At 43.7% G+C, this 21757-nt stretch overlaps 1 protein-coding gene across 1 annotated transcript in view; it reads right to left on the bottom strand.

The window, feature by feature from the left end:
- BLNK (B-cell linker) overlaps window positions 1-4888 on the bottom strand; it is a 97742-nt gene extending 92854 nt beyond the window's left edge. The window contains exon 1 of the mRNA XM_021712914.1: window positions 4653-4888. Coding sequence (XP_021568589.1) covers window positions 4653-4699 — 47 coding nt within the window. The 5' untranslated portion in view covers window positions 4700-4888. The remainder of the gene's footprint in view (window positions 1-4652) is intronic.
- Between the last annotated feature and the right edge of the window lie 16869 nt (window positions 4889-21757).

A 21757-nucleotide genomic window follows, 5' to 3' on the forward strand; every position in this document is an offset into this window, starting at 1 on the left:
TGAATTTTTGCAGCAACCTGGATGGAGACTGGGAGTTTATAATACTAAGTGGACCTCTCACAGAAACAAAGATCTGAGTACCACATATTCTCACTCATATAGTGGACCTTGATCATCCAATGCACTACTATAAGAAAATGACTGACAGTGTTGGGAAACTATGGGGGGGTATGGGACTAATGGTAGTAAACATCTGTCTAGAGACAGGGAGACACCAGTTATCAACAAGGGGACCTGAATGAAGCATATTTGTATACCTAACCCTTAACTGTACCCCACAATATCAAAATAAAAAATATAGATAAAAAAAAAAGAAATCAGCCCTTTTGGGCTCCAGTGGCACTGTCCGTCTAAACACATCAAGAAATATTTCCTGAGTGTCCTGGGATAAAACAGTAGCCTTAGGGAATGTAATATATGTCAAGCTCAAAGGATCACACAGCATCAAAATTGAGAAGGACTTTGGGAAATGCCCTCATTTTATAGAGGAGTTTGGAGCAGACAAAACACAGGGGACATTGGGGAGATGAGGCCCTTTCCAGGATGATGTGGAAGAAAAAGCAAGAAAAAGGTATATGTGGAAGGGGCCTAAAGGAAGCGCTACAAGGTGTGGTAGGTGAGTGGATATGAGTGGAGATGCCGAAAGAAAGATGAGTCAGAGTGAGGGTTGATGGTGATGCCATTGACCAAGACGGGGAGGACCAGAGAGGCAGCTAGTGGTAGAAAGGTAGAAGGAATGTGATTTTGTTTCTGAAGAATTGAACCTGAAAAAGTAAAGGAACTGCAAACTCCAATAGAAAACTCCAGGCCTGAGAAGAGAAGGGATGTCTCCAAATCTGTCAGATGATGTCTCAGAGTGGGCTCCCTAGCAGAGAGACCTGGACACCCATGACAGAGCTCTGTCATGCTCTACAGTTTTAATAGTCACTTAGATGAAAGCAGAGAAGGGATGTTTGTCACATCTGCAGGCCATGCAAAGCTCAATGCCACAGATGACATAATCAATAGACAAAATAGCCGGAAAGAAGAAATGAAACTTATCGGGGATCAACGAAAAGTCCTCTGTGCATCTTCAGAAAAGCAATTCCACAAATATAGAATTGGTAAGAATAATAACAGTAGTGAGGTTAACAACTACTTTAAAAAAAATCCAGGAGTCACCATGTGCCAACATCATTGTGTGCTAGTTGCTTCACAAAACTATTAATTTAGCCCTTACGCTAACTCCATGACACCAGTACTGTGATTATTGTCTTTATCTCACAGGTAAAGAAACGGGGACCAGGGAGATTAAATAAACCTAACTAAAATCACACAAGCCTTGACTGGTCTGACTGAAAAATAACATAATCCTTAACCAATGAGAAAAGGATTGGGGAGGCCTGATTTGACCACTGTGTCAGAGACCTTTTCCAGTTGTAAAATTAGTGAGAGTTTGTGTAGCTTCAAAGAAAAATACATAAGCACAGATGAACAGTCAACTGAGAGGTTATTACAAATCTAAAATTTCCTTTTCAGATAAGTTTCGCTGACTTGAAGATGAAATCTTCAATATGATTCAGGGTTGTCGATTTTGAAATATTCATCCAGACGTGTTAACTTTTCATGATCGTAGAAATGTTTACTGTGTAAGGATTGAGAACCCAGGTCTCAGCTGGGTTTCTGATAATATCATTTTCTTACACAATCAAGGGTATATCATAGCTAAGAATCAACTCAAAGATCCTGAAAGCCTCCGAACTCTTTCTAACAGAGAAGCCTACTTCATGGAGTGCCTCCTTGGCAGCAAAAAAGTGAGACTCTGGGCTCACACATCTCTGTGGTCACATACAACTTTGTCGCCTCACCTGTCTCGATTCTTCTACACCAGAAATCTATCCTTAGCTATGTCCATCTGGGAATCTCCCCTCTCTCCTTCATTCTGAGAATTCCTTTTTTCCTTCCAATGCCACCTGCCCCTGCCCTCCTTTCTTTAGATAATTTCTTGTCCTCTATTCCTGGTCACTCCTTCTGCCTCCATTTTCTTTTCAGCCCTGGGAATATGCCCCTAAATCAAGGTCTTCCAACAACGTAATTCTATTTTTAAAGCTAAGAATTGGAGCAAATTATTATATAAGTTTTGATAAGCCTAAGAGTCTAAACAAAAACTCTCCATTTAGACTGTCATCTGGTGCCAAACAATTACACAGTCAGGCAACCTTCTGAACTGGTGTTAACCAGTCAGGAGAGAGGATACCAATCACAGGGTATTTCGTCTACTGATTCCTCACATCTCATCTAATTATAGAGAAGACTTAAGATGGTGCTTAGAAGCCACTGTGCTTACAGTTTCCTTCCTTTGAAAAGTTCCACGTCGACAGTGTTCATTTTACCAAAACAGGCCAATTCTGTAAAGACAACTGAGTAACCAAGTGAAAAAAAAAGTTACCTTTGTCTAAGCTGTTGAGTGTAGCATATGATTATCCATGATATAATGTTGGTTTTCTATCCTGCAATCTATGGTTGTATATTGCCTGTCAACGGCTCTGTGATCAAGCTGGACTTTGTCCCAGAGGGAGGGATCATAAAATCATTTAAGTTCTAATGCCTTTCATTATTGAAAGTCCCATCTGGATTCCCTGGAAGAAGTTCTAAGGCTCTGTGTAGCCCTAGGTGATGAGATATGTCTGAAAAGAACACCTGGGACATACTTGCTCACTTGAGAGAGGCCCTAACCTTGTGCCTTGTTAGTTTCGTGCCATGTCCGTTTCTCTGCCATGTCTTTTCTCCTTCTCCTCCCCTCCCCCTTCTCACTGCTGGGCCCCCAGTCCAGGCTCACAACTCTAGATGCTCAGGTTATTAAGTGCCTCTGAGTGCCCCTGCCTCCAGTTTCCCTCCCCCTCTCTAATCCTTCCTGCCATCCTCCCTTAAGCCTGCTGGCATGGCATCTCTAACAGCATAACCTGTTCTCCAAACTCCTTGAGCTTAGAACCCTCACTGTCCTTTGTAACGCGGCCCCACCTTACGGGTCCAGCCTTACCAGGACCTTCTGTCCCACGTGCCCCACTCTATGACCTCTACTGGGCAGAAATCTCCCCTCACTGTTCCACAAATGATCCGTACTCCTGTCTGACTCTGTGCTTCCTCCCAGCACATAATGCTCTGCGTCCAACTCTTCAATACTTTTATCTTCCCTGCCTCTCAAAGTCCAGCTCTTAAAGCACCTTGTCCATGAAACCTCCTCCCACTCCTCCAATTCTCTTCCTACGCTCGCTTAGTCACTTACAGCTTCCACTGTTCCATCCTCAATCATGAGGGAATAGTGAACTTGAGACGGAAGCCGATACTGAGGGGCTTTCCTGTCCTTGTCCCATCAGTGCGGATCACACAGCGGCACTCAACAGCCCGCTCTCGAAAGGGCTGCCCAGCCGAGGCTGCCTCCGGACCCTCGATCAATAGTCCCATTTCAAGTTATCTTTTATCAAGCACCTCCTAGGTATATGACCTGCATTCTAACTGTGAAGGGCTACCGCTCTGCCAATTCCAGACTTTCTCTTGAACTTTGTCACAAAACCCCAATTCATTCTCTAGTTCTTTATTATTACATGTCTGTTATCTGTGCCACATAGTCCCATGAAAACTGATAATGTTCCAACATGTAGTTGGAATATAAAACACTCTCTGGACACTTAAAGGTTCCAATCTTTTAAAGCCAGGGTGTTGTTACAAATGAGACAAAAAGGAGACCTTCAAAAGCAAGATTTGGGAAGTCACCTTTTCCATAGCTCTTTGACTCATACCCCTTGGGCCCCTTCCGGTTTATTCTTTCTAAGTAGCTTTTTTTTTTTTTTTCTTTTGAGTTGGAGTCTCACTCTGTCGCCCAGACTGGAGTGCAGTGGCCGCTCCCGGCCACTGCAGCCTCGACCTGCTGGGCTCCGGCGATCCTTCCACATCAGCCTTCTGAGTAGCCGGAATTACAGGCATGCGCTACCACGCCCAGCTGATTTTTTGATTTATTGTAGATATGGGGTCTCGCTGCCCAGATGGGTCTCGAACCCGCAGGCTCAGGCAATCCACTCACCTCAGCCTCCCAAAGGCGCGGGATTACAGGCTGAGGCACCGAGACCAGCTTCTAAGTAGCTTTTTATAGACAATTGATACCCTGACATCAGAGTGCTGGAAAGACAGATAGAGTCCCCCCAACACATTTGCAATATACATGCACAAAATAAATGAAACAGTTAAACTACAGTAAATACAAATGATGACAGCTATCTTTAAAATTAGATAGCAAGCTGCAGTGACCTAGACAAGGACTCTTCAGAGAAACTCTTCCTAAGGAAAACCGGTTGCATTCGGATTCTGAAAACTGACTTTCAGTAGAATCTAAACCCCTGGACTTCCTGTTGTATTGTTTCTCCAGAGCTTTCCACTTTCTTGTAAAGGCAGCCAGGGCAAGTCCCACTTGTTCCAACACATTTCTTTAAGAATGCAGTCCACTTCCCTAAAACAACCACCACCCACTGTCTTTCCTAAAGACCCAATCCACTTCCTTATAGCAAGGGTCACTCACTGGAAACTAGCAGAGTATCCCAGGATTTCTGAGATATACCAAGAGAATTGGAGGAAAAAAAAAAAAAGAAGGATAAGTATCGGATAGGGGAAAATCTTACCTCAGCTTCTGACTGGCAGGGACAGTTATTCTATTGAGCTTGTCCATTTTGTGTGGTGGTTGTAAGAGACACGAAGAAACATCCAGTGGTCACGTCAGCAGCTCCTGGCCCTCAAAGGCAGCAGCATGGTAAGACTCTGGTCTCAAGGGTTCCAGCCACTTGAGTCTGATTTCTGAGCGCACAGGCTGCTGGCAACCACCCCTGCACTAGGGAGAAGTAAAACTTGCCCGAGCACATAGTCGAGTTTCATGTTTCTATGTAATCATGTGATCTGGGTCGCCAGCCAGCTTGGTGATTACTCCACGTTGTGTAAACTTTCATAGCGAGACCTATTGGGCATGCAAATTTCTTTCCAGCTGCTTTCTTTTATGATCAGATTCGTAACCAGCTTGGGACAAGCTGCTGGCTGGCCACTACTTCCTGTTTGTCCCAAATACAAATTAGTCTCCGTTTTCAGCAGGTGTTGGGTTGTCACCGGCAACTTCCTGGGCTCAAGGAGAAGCAGAAAAAATCAATTCCATCTGAACGTCTCTTGGACATTCAATTATGGATATGCTTTCTCCACTTATAGACCCATTGTATAAAAATAGAAAAATGGCATTCTTGTACTGTTTCCTCATTCCCAGATTTCAAAATAAGTATCACGGTGGCACTGACATGGTGATAATATTTACTCAGAGAGTTCGAGTCTCTCTTTCTCTGGAGCCCTATTTAACGTGGGATGGGCAGTTCTCTGTCCAAGGTCATTTAGGGGTAGAGATGGGTGACCTGGGAGAGGGGAGATGGTCTCTGTGTGAGCCTCCTTAAAGGCTGGAAGAGTCAGGAGTTACCTTGATAGCCAGATGCGTTCACATGAAACCAAATCAACAGAGAACACACCTAACAATTTCCCAACAATGCAATTCCAACATCAGGCCATGAAGACCCCCTAAAAGCAGGATGTTCCCTCCCTTTGTCTCCTCCTGTCCTCATCCACTGCTTACTTCATCCCCTTATCAGACCCAGTGACCCACCAGACCCGGGGGGCATCTCAAATACAGACAGGTAGGGCAAGGCCAAGATGAGGGAGCCAGCTCATACTGCAGGAGCCAAACCCAAAATACTGAATGCTCTCCTTCCCTCCTAGAAGACTTTGCATTTCCTTTCCTTGTCTGAAAAATGCAGATTTCTCTACTGTTTAGAGAGCAGAAGGCAGTTCAGGGTCAGGGAAGAAGAGAATGAGAGGGGCCGCTCCTTTAGTACCTGGACACACTTCCCAACAGCCAGCAGGAATGCCCTGCTCACCTCTGTGAGATCTGGTGCACATTTCCCACATTTATCAAGGGAGCTAATCATTCCTGAGTCTGAAAAATACACAGAGAGACAAAGCAGAGGGCTCCCAGTTACCATTCCTGCTGCAGGCCCAAGGTCTGGCTGAAGATGGCCGAGGAAAGAGGAAGACAGAGGAGGAAGAGGAAAGGAAGGAGGAAGAGAGGAGGAGTGGGAGGGAAAGAGGCGGAAGAGAGCTGGGAAAGAGAGGGAAGAATGAGAAGAAGGGAGGAGGAGAGACAGCAGCCGCAATGGGAGACGTGGATACTGAAAATGGACCTCTTCCCTTTGGTGCCTTTTCTTTGTGCAAATGGAGGCTCTGTATTTCTCAGGTAACCTTGATCATTCACATTCATCACTGCCTCTGAATTTCTGGTTCGACCAGACATTCAGGAGCAGAATCTTCCGAGCTATGGAAGGGTGGGGCCCTTCTGCTTGGCCAGGCCATGGACTTGGCCAGGCCAGCAAGAGAGCAGACACGCTTGCAGAGGAAAAGGCAAGAGCTCACCTCCTCTCATGTTTATTATCCCAGTCTAGCTGCTGTGTCCTTGCAGGGTGTCCTGAAGGAGCCCTAGACCTTTCTCCCCCTCCTCTCCCATAGTTCCCGTGAAAAAGAAACAAGTAGATCAGGATGGTAAAGGCACGTACAAAGTCACCAAAGATCAGGAAAATCAGGCTCTGCTGAATGCACTCCTAGTCAGCTTGTTCTTTCTGAATTGTGGTCAAGTGCACCCCTCGGCCACTTGACTTTTCTCTCTACCAACAATTCTGCCCAGCACCTGGGCTGACAACTTATTTCCCCAGAGAAAAAGATCAGGGCAAGGGTTACACTTCTGCTTTTTCTTTTTACAGCCACTTGTCTTTCTTCTTTTTACTGTATTTAGTCTGACATGATGAAAACGAGAGACTGCTTTTCCAGACTGGACATTTTGCCCCACGTGGTGTGTAGCGTGACAGCCTCATGTTCCAGGCCCATCTTGACTGCTCTGTCACTGTAACTGGCTTACCAAGAAGGTCAATGTCAGGATGGAAACTGACAATACCAAGTGTAAAAAGAATGAGACCATACTACACGGCCCCTCAGCACACAGAGAACAACGTACCATGATAAGCGTTCAAGCTTTGTCTACTTTGGAAGCAGTTTGGTCTTTGCTAACAAATTTGATAATGTACATACCCATGACCCAGCACAGGTCACAGATGCGGCTGAGCACTGCTAGCCATGTCTATCAAGGTTATGTGCTAAAATTTTTATTGAAGTACTTTTTCTAATAGGAAAAAAAAAAGAGCCTTGGAAATAACCCAATTGTCCTTCAAAAGGAGAATGAAAACATTAATTGTGGCATAGTGACACAACAGAATACTATTCAACAGTGAAAATGAGTAAACTCCAATCTCATGAGTACAGAACAATAACAAGAATACTTTGAGTCATAAGGGCAAGCTAGAGAAGTGTGTACAGCTTGATTCCATTTATATTAAGGTTGAAGACATGTAAAACTAAAAAATATACTATTTAGGATGCATAGATATATGGTAAAACTGAGGACGGAAATGACAAATGTAAAATTCAGGAGAATAGTTACAAGAAAGTAGAATCAGAGTGAAGAGACACACAGGCCTTCCAAGCAATGGTAGTATCCATCCTATTTCTTAAGTTGAGCAGTGGGCATACCTGTTCATTTTATTGTTATTCTTTATATCTTACACATATTGTTGGTATTAAATATTTTTTTAAAAATAAATTTTAAAAGATCTGGTCTAGAATTATGGGATAAAGCCAAGACAGCATGCCTACTCTGTCAGCTCGGTGAAAATGATGAGGCTTGGGAACAAGAAGACAGATGGTATTGGAGCCTGGGGACGAGACCCAACCAGGTTTCTCGTGGGTCCCTTTCCTTGCATCTGTAGATGACAACCACAACATCATGTGTTTCATGTACTATGCTTTCTGTGTTTCTTGTACTATGATGTCATTCATTTTACATGTGAAGAGACTGATTCTAGAGAGATTAAGTAACTGGTCCAAAATTCTATCACTTATCAATGAAGGAGCTAGGGTTCAAGCCCCAGTCTGTTTCCATGTTCTAAGCTGCTAGTCATAGGGCTCGGCGATTGAAGAGAGATCTGTGATTCAGCAGAGAGTTCAGCCCTGGCATCAGTCTCCAACTTAACCAGAACCTTGAGCGAGTCACTCAGTTTCCCTGATCTCTGCCTCTTACCTCTAGAGGACAGAAGAAGGAATTCAAGGAAGGCTTAAGCTCCTTCTGGCTTGGAATCTGGACACAGCTGATGTGCACAAATATTAGTTAGCACCAGTGGAAACTGTCTCTTAGTTTCCAGAAGAGGAGTCTCTGATTCTCTTTATTAGACTGTTTCCCAAAGAGGGGCTAGGTGACCGTGGTGATTTACAAAGCCTTGAGGTAATCCAAGTCTTTATGGGGACTGTGAGGTCAGCCACAGTTCACTCCATCTGCTCTGCTACCAACCGCCAATGGCTTTTACACTGCCAGGGCCAGTTCAGGCAAACTGCCAAAGAAGCAGGCAAGGTGTGATGTTGGTACCATGCAGTCTGATTCTGTACAGAACCATAACCTACTTCCGTGAGGCTCAGCCTCATGACAACTCTATGGGAGGGGGTTTACTATATTAACTCCGATTGTGTGATGTGAAGTTTGAGCCTCAGAAAGGTGACAAGACTTACTCAAGGACTCCAGTCTTCCCGACCCCTGACTCTGACCCCAAACCATTGACCCTTTTTCCCTCTCTTGTGCTGCCCCTTTTTTGGGACGGGGGCTGGGGATCCTGCAGCAATAGCAGCCCTGGCAGTTCTTTGACCTACACAGACTGAAGTGGCAGGGGTGTGCTGTTGGTCAGCCCCATGCCTGCTTTTCTCAGCCAGTGCCAGTGAGGGGGCCAGAGGGAAGAAGGTTTGGGAGGAAGCAAAGAAGCCTGGGTAAGCCAGAGAAGGAAAATAGCAGAAGCGGTCGGGGAAGGGCGAAGACAGCAAAGGAAGTGTGGCAGATGCTGGTAGCAGTTTGTCTGGTCTCCTTTGTGGGGAAGGGAGAAAGAAGGAAGAAAAGAAGACATCTGTGGCTTGAGCAAGTGGGCGAAGACCCTTTCAAGCTCAAGGCTTCACTTTCTGTGAGACAAATCAGTTCCCTATTTTATCTGTTCAGTAAACTCAACATTCTCTACATCAAACTGGCTTGCAGGGAGGCACCAGGCACCTATTCTATTAGGAGAATGGCTTGGATGAAGACAGTCTTTACTTATTGCAGTCATCCAAGTCCAAGCTGGCAAGGACATTGCAGTAGCCTGAGGTTGGGGTGGACAACTCTTGGTATATGCGTCATCTTTACCTCCTCCCTTGCCTTCAGCCCTCAGAACCAGGCTTCCAACAAGATTCTCCTCTGAAATATCACCTGGGCAACTGATCTGACTCTTGCTATTCTCTGTTGCTAGTTCCACCCCCATTTTTACCCCCAGTTCACTCTTCCAACTGCTGACACCTCTTAAGGACTCTGGAGGTTTTCCTTTTCTTCTAAAACCAAGTATGAATGTCATTCATGCCCCTCTGTGATGGAGTCTCCTTGGTGATCCATCTTATTCCTCACTAATTCCCAGCAGGTGACAAGCCCTTTGGTCAGACAGGTTGTCAAACACCCCTTTCTCCTCATCAGTCCCATGGTCCAGCCACCAGCCAGAAACACCACTTGGAAACAAAGTGGGAAGCAGATACTTAGGGTCCTAAGCAATCAGAGGACAGGTGGTTCCCACCAGTTAGGGCCACAAGGAAGCCAGAGAGCAGGCAGGGTGGAGAAGCGGGATCCTCTGTCCAAGGAATGGATGTATCAGAGATGTGGAGAGCTGAGATAAGGCTCACAGCCTCCAAGAGTTGAGGGTCATCTACCAGAGGCCCTCCACAGCAGATGCTGTGACTAGAATGTTCTGTTGCCTTTTACCTAGTAAAGATCATCATTCTAAGCAACTTATCACAGAAATGGAAAACTGAATACTATATGTTCTCACTTATAAGTAGAAGCTAAACACATGGGAATAAGGAGGGGAACAACAGACATTGAGGGCTCCCAAAGCTGTGGGAAGGGATTGAAAAACTGCTCAGTGGGTACCATGCCCACTACCTGAGTGATGGACTCAGTACAAGATCAAACCTCACAATCACATGAAATACCTACATAACAAACCTGCACATGACCCCTAGAATCTAAAAAATTTAAAAGACAGTAATTTATATTAAAGCATTGAACAAACAAAAAACCCACTAGTAATATAATCCATAATAATATAACCAAAAAAAGTTATTTGCTGACATTGGAGATAACTTTCATCAACTTCTTAACTGGAAATTTTCAAAATTAAATTAATTGAAAATTCAAGAAGAATGAAGCACTTACCTTGATGGATTTGTTTGTTTGTTTGTTTGTTTGTTTGTTTGAGTTGGAGTCTCACTCTGTTGCCCAGACTGGAGTGCAGTGGGCGCTCCCGGCTACCATAGCCTCGACCTGCTGAACTCCGGCAATGGCAATTCTTCTGCCTCAGCCTTCCAAGTAGCCGGAACTGTAGGCCCGGCTAATTTTTTTGATTTATTGTAGAGACGAGGTCTTGCCAAGTTGCTCCTGTGGGCTCAGGCAATCCACTCACCTCAGCCTCCCAAAGTGCTAGGATTACAGGCTGAGCCACTGAGCCCGGCCTTGTTTGTTTTGTTTTTGGTTATGAGTCAGGAATCTCACTCTGTCACCCAGGCTGGAGTGCGGTGACATGATCATGGCTCACTGCAACCTTGACCTCCTGGGCTCAGACAATCCTACCTCAGCCTCCGGAGAAGCTGGGACTACAGGCGCATGCTACCACGCCCAGCTAATTTTTTTGATTTTTTGGTAAGAGGAGGTCTCGCTACGTTGACCTGGCTGGTCTAGAACTCCTGGACTCAAGCAATTCTCCTGCCTTGGTGTCTCAGCAGGCTGGGATTATGGGTGTGAGCTACAGTGCCCAGCCTGTTGTTTTTTAGGAGGGATTGAAAGTCCTCCTTAATTATCACAGAAGAATACCAGCTAAGAAATACAGAATGAATGACAGAATTAGAAAATTACCATTTTTGCAACCCCAAATAAATACTTGATTTAGTCAAGGATTACATTGATTAATGCTAAAACCAACAGGTGAAATGTTGTTGGGGCACATCATATCCCAATGACACTCCAAGCTGCTGGCTAATGGTGAATCCCACCTTACCAAGAGTACTACCTTAATCATGTGATCAAATTCAGCATTATCCATATTTATTTTTGATATGCTGCAAAACTAAGTATGTCTCACATATAAAGTATTCTCGCCACAAATGCTGAACCTCAATTTAATCAGCCTTTAGACCTAACCTCCTTACACAGAATGGATGCATCACTAATCGTCCAAAGTAGATCACCTTTGAAAGTGAAAGGGGACTCAGTTAACAATTATGCTGGGATTATAGGTGTAAAGATTATCATTCTAAACGAATTACCACAGAAACGGAAAACTGAATACCATATGTTCTCACATATAAGTGGAAGCTAAACACATGCAAATGAGCAGGGGAACAAAGAAATTGCAGGCTCCCAAAGCTGTGGGGAGGGAATGAAAAACAGCTCACTGGGTACCATGCCCCCTACTACCTCAGTGATGGACAAACCAGAGTGTGAGATCCCGCTAAGTTCATAGGAAATAAAGGAGGTAGAGAAACAAGTTGGACAGCATTAAGAGGAAATAATAACAATAATAATACCCAAATGTAAAAATTCTACAAAACCACCTCTTGGTCTTCTAAAAGAAGAAAAAAGTGAAGGAAATATTCAAAACTAAATCAGTCTCAAGGTCATAACAACCAAATAATACAATGCATGAACCTGAATAGGATTTTGGTTCAAAGAAACCGACTAGAAGGCATTTGGGGAAAATTGGAGAAAATTTAATATGATCCTGATTTTGATGGTATTTAGGAATTACTAGTGTTTTTAGGTATGATCATGATATTGTGGAAATGTAGAAGACCCTCATTAGGACATCAGTAGATTTAAGTTTTTTGGGGGTTTTTTTGAGTTGGAGTCTCACTCTGTTGCCCAGGCTGGAGTACAGTGGCACACTCACGACCACCCCAGCGTCGACCTGCTGGGCTCAGACGATCCTTCCACCTCAGCCTTCCAAGTAGCCGAAACTACAGGCGTGCTCTACCACACCCCGTTGCTTTATTTTAGAGACGAGTTCTCGCCAAGTTCCCCGGGCTGATCTCGAACCCACAGGCTCAGGCAATCCACCCAAAGTGCTGGGATTACAGGCTGAGCCACCAAGCCCAGCCAATAGATTTAAGTTTTAAGTGTCATGATAACTGCAACTTAAGGTTTAAAAAAATGTTAGCAACTGTTGATGCTGAGTGATGGACACAATGGGTGTCCATTGTGTCATTCTTCCAACTTGTCTACATATTTGAAAACTTTATGTAAGAGTTTTTAAAATGGCAGGACTCTGACTGTCTGTAACCCTCAATCCTTTCTAGAGCACCATCAGGGGCATTGGGACGTCCAGTTGTCCCAGGCCTGCTCATCAATGCTGTCTCATCACGGGAGAATCCTGCCCAGAAGTGCCCTGGCACAGTCTTTCCAGCTCCCATACAATGCCCGAACCTTGACCATTTTCGAATTTCTCGTGACCTGTCCACATCCTACTCATTGTTCAGACCCAATTTCCCCTGAAAGCCTGTTCCATTTCCTTCTGGTCCACTTGGCCTTCTACTCTGACCTCCTCTATCTTCTTCTGCTTGGATCACAGTTTTGGCTTTTAGCTGTACATCAACTCATTCTTATCTTCCATGAATGTATATCCTATTATCTTGATGAGATTACAATCATCTCTGTAAGAGAACTATGTTCTATTTATTTGGCCTTTTCTCACAACAAGCACAAAATTGACTATTGTTTATATATAATAAACACTTTCTGAGTTAAACCTGGCAGTTATGAAAAGATTGAAATTAAAATTAAAAATAGTTATAAAATGCAGCTCAGGAACCAAATTGATGTTAAAAATCATTGAAATTCGAATTGTTTACCTGTGCAGGCCATTGGAAACCTTGTGTTTCAGTCACTGCACTTCTCCCAGCTGAGCCTGGGTGGAGACTGAGTCCGTCTCAAGACAAGACATGTCCAGGAAGTCACTGCTAAGTACTCAGAGTAGACAGTCCAGTGGAAACCTATTTGCCATCCCTGTCCTGAGAGGAGACTGAGGAATCAAACGTTTGCCTCTCTAGAACTCACCATCTGTCATTAACTCTAATACTGTAGTCCCTTTCATAGTGGCTCTCTGACCCACTTGCACATCTTACCTACCTCCAAACTCTACTTCAAATCCCCTAAAATGGTCAAACAGATTCCTGCCACCCCTCTGGCTTCCCCAACATTTCCTTCACCATCATTCTTGGAATAGTCGCCATTGGCCGATAGTATCCCCTTCAAGATGGGACCCAGATTACCCTGACTGTGAAGTGCCTTGCAAATGTACTACATTTTATGACCCTACCTTCAATCATAATTTGTCAGATCTGGAATAAGCCTTCCAGAGAGAGAGCTGCCAGATTCAGCAAATAAAAATACAGGCTGTCCCGTTACATTTTAGCTCAACAATGAACACCTTTTTAGTAAAAGCACATTCCAAATACAGCATAGTGTCCTATACTTTATCTGGCAAACCTAAGATGAGAAAATCAAGGCCCAGAGAGTGAGCTGACTTGTTTTTTTTACATAAAAACACCAAACCAGAAAAAGAAACTTAAAGAGTAGAAAGAACTAAGATTTCCCTACTCCCGATCCATGTATAATGTTCTTTTTTTGCAAAGACAACAATGTCTGTGGTCAAGATGTGTTGAATCAGAACAAGGAAGCATATTTCTTACGGAAAAAGGTTGTACATGTTTTTCTATTAATTATTTAACCAAATCATGTGGGTCCCTGGGGCGAAATGGCTTAGGGAAGTTCTCAGATTTCCAACCTCAGGTTATCTGGGTGGAAGAATTAGCTCATGAAATGGCAAACCAAGCGTTACCGCGTCAGACCAATCTGGTTGCACTTTAAAATAGCAAAGTTAGGAGTTGTTTTTCAGTTGCCATGAAGCCCCAGGCTGAAGGTTGCAAAAGCTGAGCATGCCCAGATGAATCAAGTATATAAGCACAGGGGGAACCTAAGTACTGGGACCAAGGAGCAGGGACTAAATTAAGTAACGGACACAGCACGGCAGAATCCAGGATCCAATCAGATCCAGCTGTGGTGTCACACCATGGAAGGATCCAATGAGATCACGCCTTCTGCCGTTACCCCGTCACAAGATCCAATCAGATCGTACCTTATTACCCTATGCCTATAAAAATCTGACCCAAACTCCAGCTTGGAGAGACAGATTTGAGCATTTTGCCCTGTCTTCTTGTTAGTCAACTCACAAGAAAGTCTTTCTTTTCTCAAAGGTGGGTGCCATGGTGTTGGTCTCTGTGCGCATTGGGCAGCAAGCCCGTCGATTGCTCAGTAACAGATGGACTGACAGACTGGCAACATCAGAGAAGCCATGTGGAGTCAGACTGAGAGAACCGCAAATACTATCATCCTCCAGACCGTGCCTGCCTGTTCCGGTGACTTCAACATTCTGCTCTTTTATAAAGGAGAAGACCCGGCATATAAAATGTGTAGAAAGCCCCCTTTATATAAAGAAATCTTTACAGATATTCTATAACATAGCTATCTTTGAGATAAATAAGTAAATGGCTAAAACCTAGGGCAACCTTCTCAGATCCCCTCCCACTGTGGGAGCTTTTCTGTCCTCTCAATAAATCCTGCTTTCTCAAAAAAAAAAAAAAAGGCTAAAATCTCAATAACAAAATGAGCCAAGAGCACAGAGGTGAATTCACAAAAGAAGAGATACAAACGACTGATAAAAAGATACTGGTTCACAAACCCACTAAACCAAAGAAACCCAAATTAAAGCAAGCATAAGATACCATTCATTTCTTAACCTATCAAAGTAAGCCTTTAAAAAACTATAATATTCCGTTTGGTCAAAGGCATTGTCACATGGGTACTCTTGCTACTGATAGGACTGCAAATTAACAGGAACTTCCTTGAAGGCAATTTGGTTATATGTGTCAGGATGCTTAGAATGTTCATATGCTTAAAAGAAAAATGCAGAATTTTAGACATTTCCCCCAAATTTGTAGTTATTTATAATAGCGCAAAATTAGAAATTATATAAACATCTGGCTGGGCATGGTGACTCATGCCTATAATCCCAGCACTTTGGGAGGCTGAGGCAGGAGAACAACCAGCCCAGGAGTTTGAGACCAGCTTGGGCAAAACTGAGAGATCTTGTCTGTACAAAAAATACAAAAATTAGTCGGGATTGGTGGCACACACCTGTAGTCCCAGCTAGTCTGGAGGCTGAGACAGAAGGATCAACTGAGCCCAGGAGTTTGAGGCTGCTGTGGTGAGCTGTGATCATGCCACTGCATTTCCACCTGGATTACAAAGTGAGAATCTGACTCAAAAAAAAAAAAAGAAAGAAAGAAAAAGAAAAGAAAAGAAATGATGTGAACATCCAACAATAATATAATATTATAAGTTATAGTCATAAAATGGAATGTTCTACAGCCATTAAAAACAGTGTTTTCAAATAATCATAATGTTTTGGAAGAATCTTCACAATGAGGAAAAAAGTAGGGATTGAAACTGCATATATAGTATGATTCAGATTTTATAATTATAACACACACAGGAAAGCACTCTGATATATTAAGAGTTATTGTTTCTGGGTGATTATCATGTCCACTTTAAAAATATTCCTAAATATTAAGACTCTTAAGATCTTAAGCCCTTTGGTTTAAGTAGATCTTTGGTTTTATTTTTAAATTAGGGTAAAATTTTAAAAGATACTATACAAGTAAAATATTATCACCTTGTATAAGTTTCTGAGGGTTGTCATAACAAATTACCACAAGTTTGGTGACTTAAAACAACAAAAATGTATTCCTTTATAGTTCTGGAGGCTAGAGGTCTAAAAGCAAGGTGTCAGCAGGGCTATGCCTCTTCCAAAGATCTAAGAAGAAGACATCTTTGCCTTTTCCAGCTCCTGGTAGTTCCAGTTTTTGGCCTGTGGCTAGATAACTCAAATCTCTGCCTCCATTTCCTTCTTTCTTTTCTCTGTGTCTCTTCTCTGTGTATCTCTTACAAGGACACTTGTCATTGAACTTAGGGTCAATGCAAGATAATGTCAACTTGAGATCCTTAATATAATTACATTGGCAAAGACTCTTTTTCCAAAAATGGTCACATTCACAGGTTCCAGGGGATTAGGCAGCAGGCCTATCTTTTGGAGGGCTACCATTTAACCCAATATATACCCTAAAATGATAGTCTTGTTGGACTTACAAATGCCAAATATATATATATATATATATATATATATATATATATATATGCATCTGTGCGCGCGCGCGCGCGCGCACACACACACACACACACACACACACACACACACACACACACACACATTCATTTAGGATTCTTTTAACTGCAGGTAACAGGAAGCCCATCTCGGGTTGGATTAAATAAGAAAATAAGCTGTTGCTATGTCCAGCTGTGCTGGGTCTGAGCAGGCTACAGAGTTTAGGGACCAAACACTATAGTTAGACTGTTCTTGCACTCTCTGGACCTCTTGGCTTATTCACTTTCTTCAAGGTGGCCAGCTGGCTTTGACTCCATGAGTTATTTGACATAGCTCATGTCAACTCTTGAGAGATAATTGTTAATTTTTGAGAAATTTTGTGAACCTATTGTTAACCCAGTCATTATTTGGAAAAAAATTACATAAGGTTACAATTAAATAAATTAAAAACTCATTTCGACTGGGCACGGTGGCTCAAGTCTGTCATCCCATCACTTTGGGAGGCCAAGGCGAGAGGACTGCCTGAGCCCAGAGGTTCAAGACCAGCCTGGGCAACTTGGTGAGACCTCATCTCTACGATAAATAAAAAAATTAGCCAGGCATGGTGGTTCACACCTGTAGTTCCAGCTACTCGGAAGCCTGAGGCGGAAGAATTGCCGGAGCTCAGCAGGTCAAGGCTGCGGTGACCATGAGCATGGGTGCCCTCCAACCTGGGTGACAGAGTGAGATTCTACTCAAAAAATCCCACGAACTCATCTCTTCCCATCTTACTATTTTCTGTGCTCTTGAGGTTACTTACACCTATTGTCTCTATCTCTATAGCAGAAAGAGCACATAATGGTGTGCAATTACACATTTCTTCCAGACTCCATATCCAGAAACATTATGTCAGAAATCTGCCACGATGGAGGTGTTTACAGTACAGGAATCGGCAAATGCTACAAATAGAGTTTTTGTTTTTTCTTTTTGAGAGCCAGGTGTTAAACATTCAACCACTACCACTCCAGCTGCTTGCCTCAGCCCCTGAGGTTCAAATACAACAGGATGAAGACAGCATCCTTACAAGTAGTGAGACTCACCCTGACTGGATATTTGGGTCATATTTCCATCTCTGAACTAAACACCAAGGCCAGAGTGAAAGTGATGCCCTGTCTTCCATCCTGGAGCTGGGCCAGAGGTTCACCCAAGCCTATATATTTAGGACAATCCCTCCATGAATACCAGGAGCTATCCCTGGAAGAAGGGAGAAATGGCTACTGGGGAAACCTCAAAGTATAACCACCACAGTTTGTAAAGCAGTGACTTACACACTGTCTCAGCCTCTCTTCCCTATCTCAAGGTCTCCTTCTTCCATGCCTCTTGGATGAGAGGCACATGGTTCTGGATCTGTGAAGCTCCTGTAAATCAAGTGAGCTGGACAGGCTCTAGTATGAGACCTCTTCTCTTTCCTTTCTCTCTCTCTCTCTCTCTCTCTCTCTCTCTCTCTCTCTCTCTCTTTCTTTTAAAGCAGGACTTATTGAGAGAACAGAAAAGCTCCCACAGTGGAAGGAGACCCACACAGGTTGCCCTGGGCCTCTTTCTTACAACCCCTAACCCCTAATTCTCCCCTTTGGTGGGATAATGGTCCCACCCTCTTCTCCTTGAGCCCAGTTTTTTATTGCTCACAACTTAGACAAATGGAACATACATGCCTGTGTTGTGTAGGTTCCTGAGAATTTTTTTTAAATAACTGAAATTATTTCTTCCTTTGAGGCATTCCTAGTCAAGTGGAAGAGACAGATACAAACAAATCAGTTCAAAATGATGTGAGGTGTGCTTTCACAGAGACACTTAAAAGCTGTGCTGAGAGCTAGGGGGAGAACTGGAAAATGGGGACAGGTCCCCAGAGTATGTGAGCAGAACCTTTACATTCCAACAGGAAGTTCCCTGTGTGGCTAGGGGAACACAAAGGAAGCTTTCTATTCCCAGAACCATGAGAGCTATGGCACCAGATTCATTAATTCCTCCTCTTTTTTCCCAACACCCTAGACACCTCAGAAAGATTTCCCTTCTTCTCTCACTTTCCTTTCCATTCTGAGCCAGAAATTGAAACTCAACTTGGGAGTCACACTAAGCACTATTTGATGCAGCCTTTCAGGGAGCATAAACACCTAAGCATTAAACTGAACCTGCAGAGAGCCTGGGCCGTCCACGAGACCCACAGGTACCTTGGAATCTCCAGCTGTCTCTCCCCCCTTCAGGGGTCCCAGTAAGCATTCCGAGCAAACAAGCCCCTACTTCATTAGCTTGCCTTTCTGGCTCCATGACTGTGTTACCACAGAATCATTTTCTATTTTCATCTCCAGGGCAGACGTTTCTGCAGCAGTCTTTTGAGCCTGGGGACCAGGCACCATTTATAGCATTGCTTCTATGGGAAAGAGAGCTTTCAGGTTCCAGACAACTGACTTACAAATCAAAGACTGAACTCAACTGCTTTTAAGTAATGAGCTTCCTGTCATGTTCTGCACACTTCAGTGCCAAAGGCTAGTGCGTGTGTGTGTGTGTGTGTGTGTGTGTGTTTTAAAATTTCTAAATATGGGCACCAGGTGTTGAATTTTCAGACTGACCAAGTGTAACTTTTTGCCCCTCTCTTCTTAAAGCAATAGAATCGTTTCCTTGGTGAACAAGGATCCCTTTCAAAGGAAACTTGGTGAAAGAAAGGGCTGGGGCCACAAAAAAATGAACTAGCAATACTGAAATGTGAGGGAGAAAGACATATATTATATTCACATAATGTAAGAAAAGAGGTTAACTTATTTTTAAACTTCATTATTACAGATTAAGCCAAGCTGCCATGCATGGGAAAAGATCAGAGACCATAGCCTCCTGTACAGCTTGGTTTTACTTTGATCCAGCCACCCAAAGAGATTGCCATGAAGGGGTTTCTAGTCTGTTTCAAAGCAAGCCCAGATGAGCAAAAATGTTAAAATCACGCAGTAAAGAGAGTAAAGAGAGAAATCTGTCTCCCTGAGGGATCAGTAGCCTCAGACAATGCCCACATCAGAGGGGCGATCATACAAATTGCTTTTTTGCTTCAAAAGTAGCCCAGTGGGCTCAGTTCTTGATTCATTTCATTCTCCCACCCTTGATTCCTCTAATTCTTTTCTGTACCCTTGACTAGTACCCTTGAATAATCGTCTCTCTTCAGTCTCTTTATTTCTGTCTTACTTCCTCTCCCGATAGGGTATGATGTGGTTAGAATTAATGCCCCTGAACCCCCCAAATTAATTATTTTTTCCTTTTCAACACTGCTATTATTTACTGCTGTTTATTCAAGGATCACACACTTTGTATACATATTGGTATGATGAAGAATTTTTCCCTGCCAGCGTTGGTGTATAATTTTCTTTTCTTTTTTCTTTCTTTTTTTTTTTTTTTTTTTTGAGTTGGAGTCTCACTCTGTCTTCCGGACTGGCGTGCAGTGGCACACCCACAGCCCCCCCAGCATTGACCTACTGGGCTCTGGCGATCCTTCCACCTCAGCCTTCCAAGTAGCTGGAACTACAGGCGCGCACTTCCATGCCTAGCTAATTTTTTATTTATTGTAGAGATGAGGTCTCGCCACATTGCCCAAACTGGTCTCGAACCCGCGGACTCAGGCAATCCACTCGCCTCAGCCTCCCAAAGTGCTGGGATGACAGGCTGAGCCACTGAGCCTAGCTGGTGTATAATTTTCTACATACCTAAATTGTAGCTATTTTTAAAAATAAAGTCCTGGTAACTATTAACTTTAATTTTTTTTGTTTATGTGAGTCAGAGTCTCATACTGTCACCCAAACTGGAGTGCAATGGTACAATCATGGCTCACCACAGTCTCGATCTTTGGGGCTCTAGCGATCCTCCCACCTTGGCCTCCTGAGTAGCGGTACTACAGGCGTGTGCCACCACACCTAGCTAATTTTTTTTTTAGTTGGAGTCTCACTCTGTCGCCCAGACTGGAGTGCAGTGGCCGCCCCTGGCCACCGCAGCCTTGCCTGCTGGGTGGGCTCCGGCGATCCTTCCGCCTCAGCCTTCCGAGTAGCCGGAATTACAGGCATGCGCTACCAAGCCTGGCTGATTTTTTGATTTATTGTAGAGATGAGGTCTCGCTGCACAGGCGGGTCTCGAACCCATGGGCTCAGGCAATCCACTCACCTCAGCCTCCCAAAGGCACGGGATTACAGGCTGAGCCACCGAGCCCGGCTTAATTTTTTAATTTTTTTATAGAGACGAGGTCTTACTATGTTGCCCAGGCTAGTCTTGAATTCCTGGGCTCAAGCGATCCTCCCACCTCAGCCTCCCACAAGGCTGGGATTACAGGTATAAGATACCATGTCCGGCCTATCAAACTTTCTTAAAACTTGCTTATGCTTTTGGACAAAGTCCAATATTTTATAGTGAGCAGAACCAGTTATATATGTTGTGGGATCCAGTGGAGAATGAACACGAGTTCCCTTGTTCAAACGTTTTTGAGAATTTCAAGATGGTGACTTCATTGAGGCAAGTGTGAGGCTCTGCTGAGTGGGGGGACCTGTGTGACCACACAGGTCATGCGTGCATGGAGCCAGCCCTGTTGGTGGGTCTTTATTAATGAGGGCACACACACATGGACACATGGACATTCCTCTAAGCTGGTATAGGATTAACCGAAAACTCACATTGAAAATTAAATAATGTGACCTCCCCTGCAAAAATATGCGCACATCATGTAGTGGCTTCCAATACGCTTCCTGAAAATTCACTAACTTGTGATCACTGACACAGAAAATATTGTAGCTCGTTGCAGCACCTGGGCTAACCAATGGGTGGATTGTTTTGGGTGACCTGTTTTCAGATGCTTAGAACTCAGTAAAATACATGCAAAATGTGCTACAAAGGGAAGGAATTTGGGAGTCACCTTTCCCTGGGGCTGGAAGTGTTTATATGAGGTCTGACGATTAGGCTCGCAAATCAACCTAGGAAAAATGCGACATAGCTCACTGCTGACTATCACTATGGTCACCTTCAAAGTACTCCCCTAGGGAAGCTATGCACTGATACCAGTGCCTGGTCCACCTGTCAAAGCAATTTTGGAACTATTTTTCTGCAATGGCCATCAGTGTTGTCGTTGTTATTTATTGAGGTCTGATAATTAAGTTCAGAAACTCACCACCGTGCGCTTACATTGTCAGCACTGTACAAATAATTGTATCGGAACACCCTCCCTACCCACCTGATCTGGCCCCCAATGACTTTTTTTCTTTACCTGAAGATCAAGGAAATATTGAAAGGAAGACTTTTGATGGCATTCAGGACATCGAGTG

This window comes from Carlito syrichta, unplaced genomic scaffold (genome assembly GCF_000164805.1).
Source record: "Carlito syrichta isolate Samal-C Ts95f unplaced genomic scaffold, Tarsius_syrichta-2.0.1 Scaffold303721, whole genome shotgun sequence".
Lineage (NCBI taxonomy): Eukaryota > Metazoa > Chordata > Mammalia > Primates > Tarsiidae > Carlito > Carlito syrichta.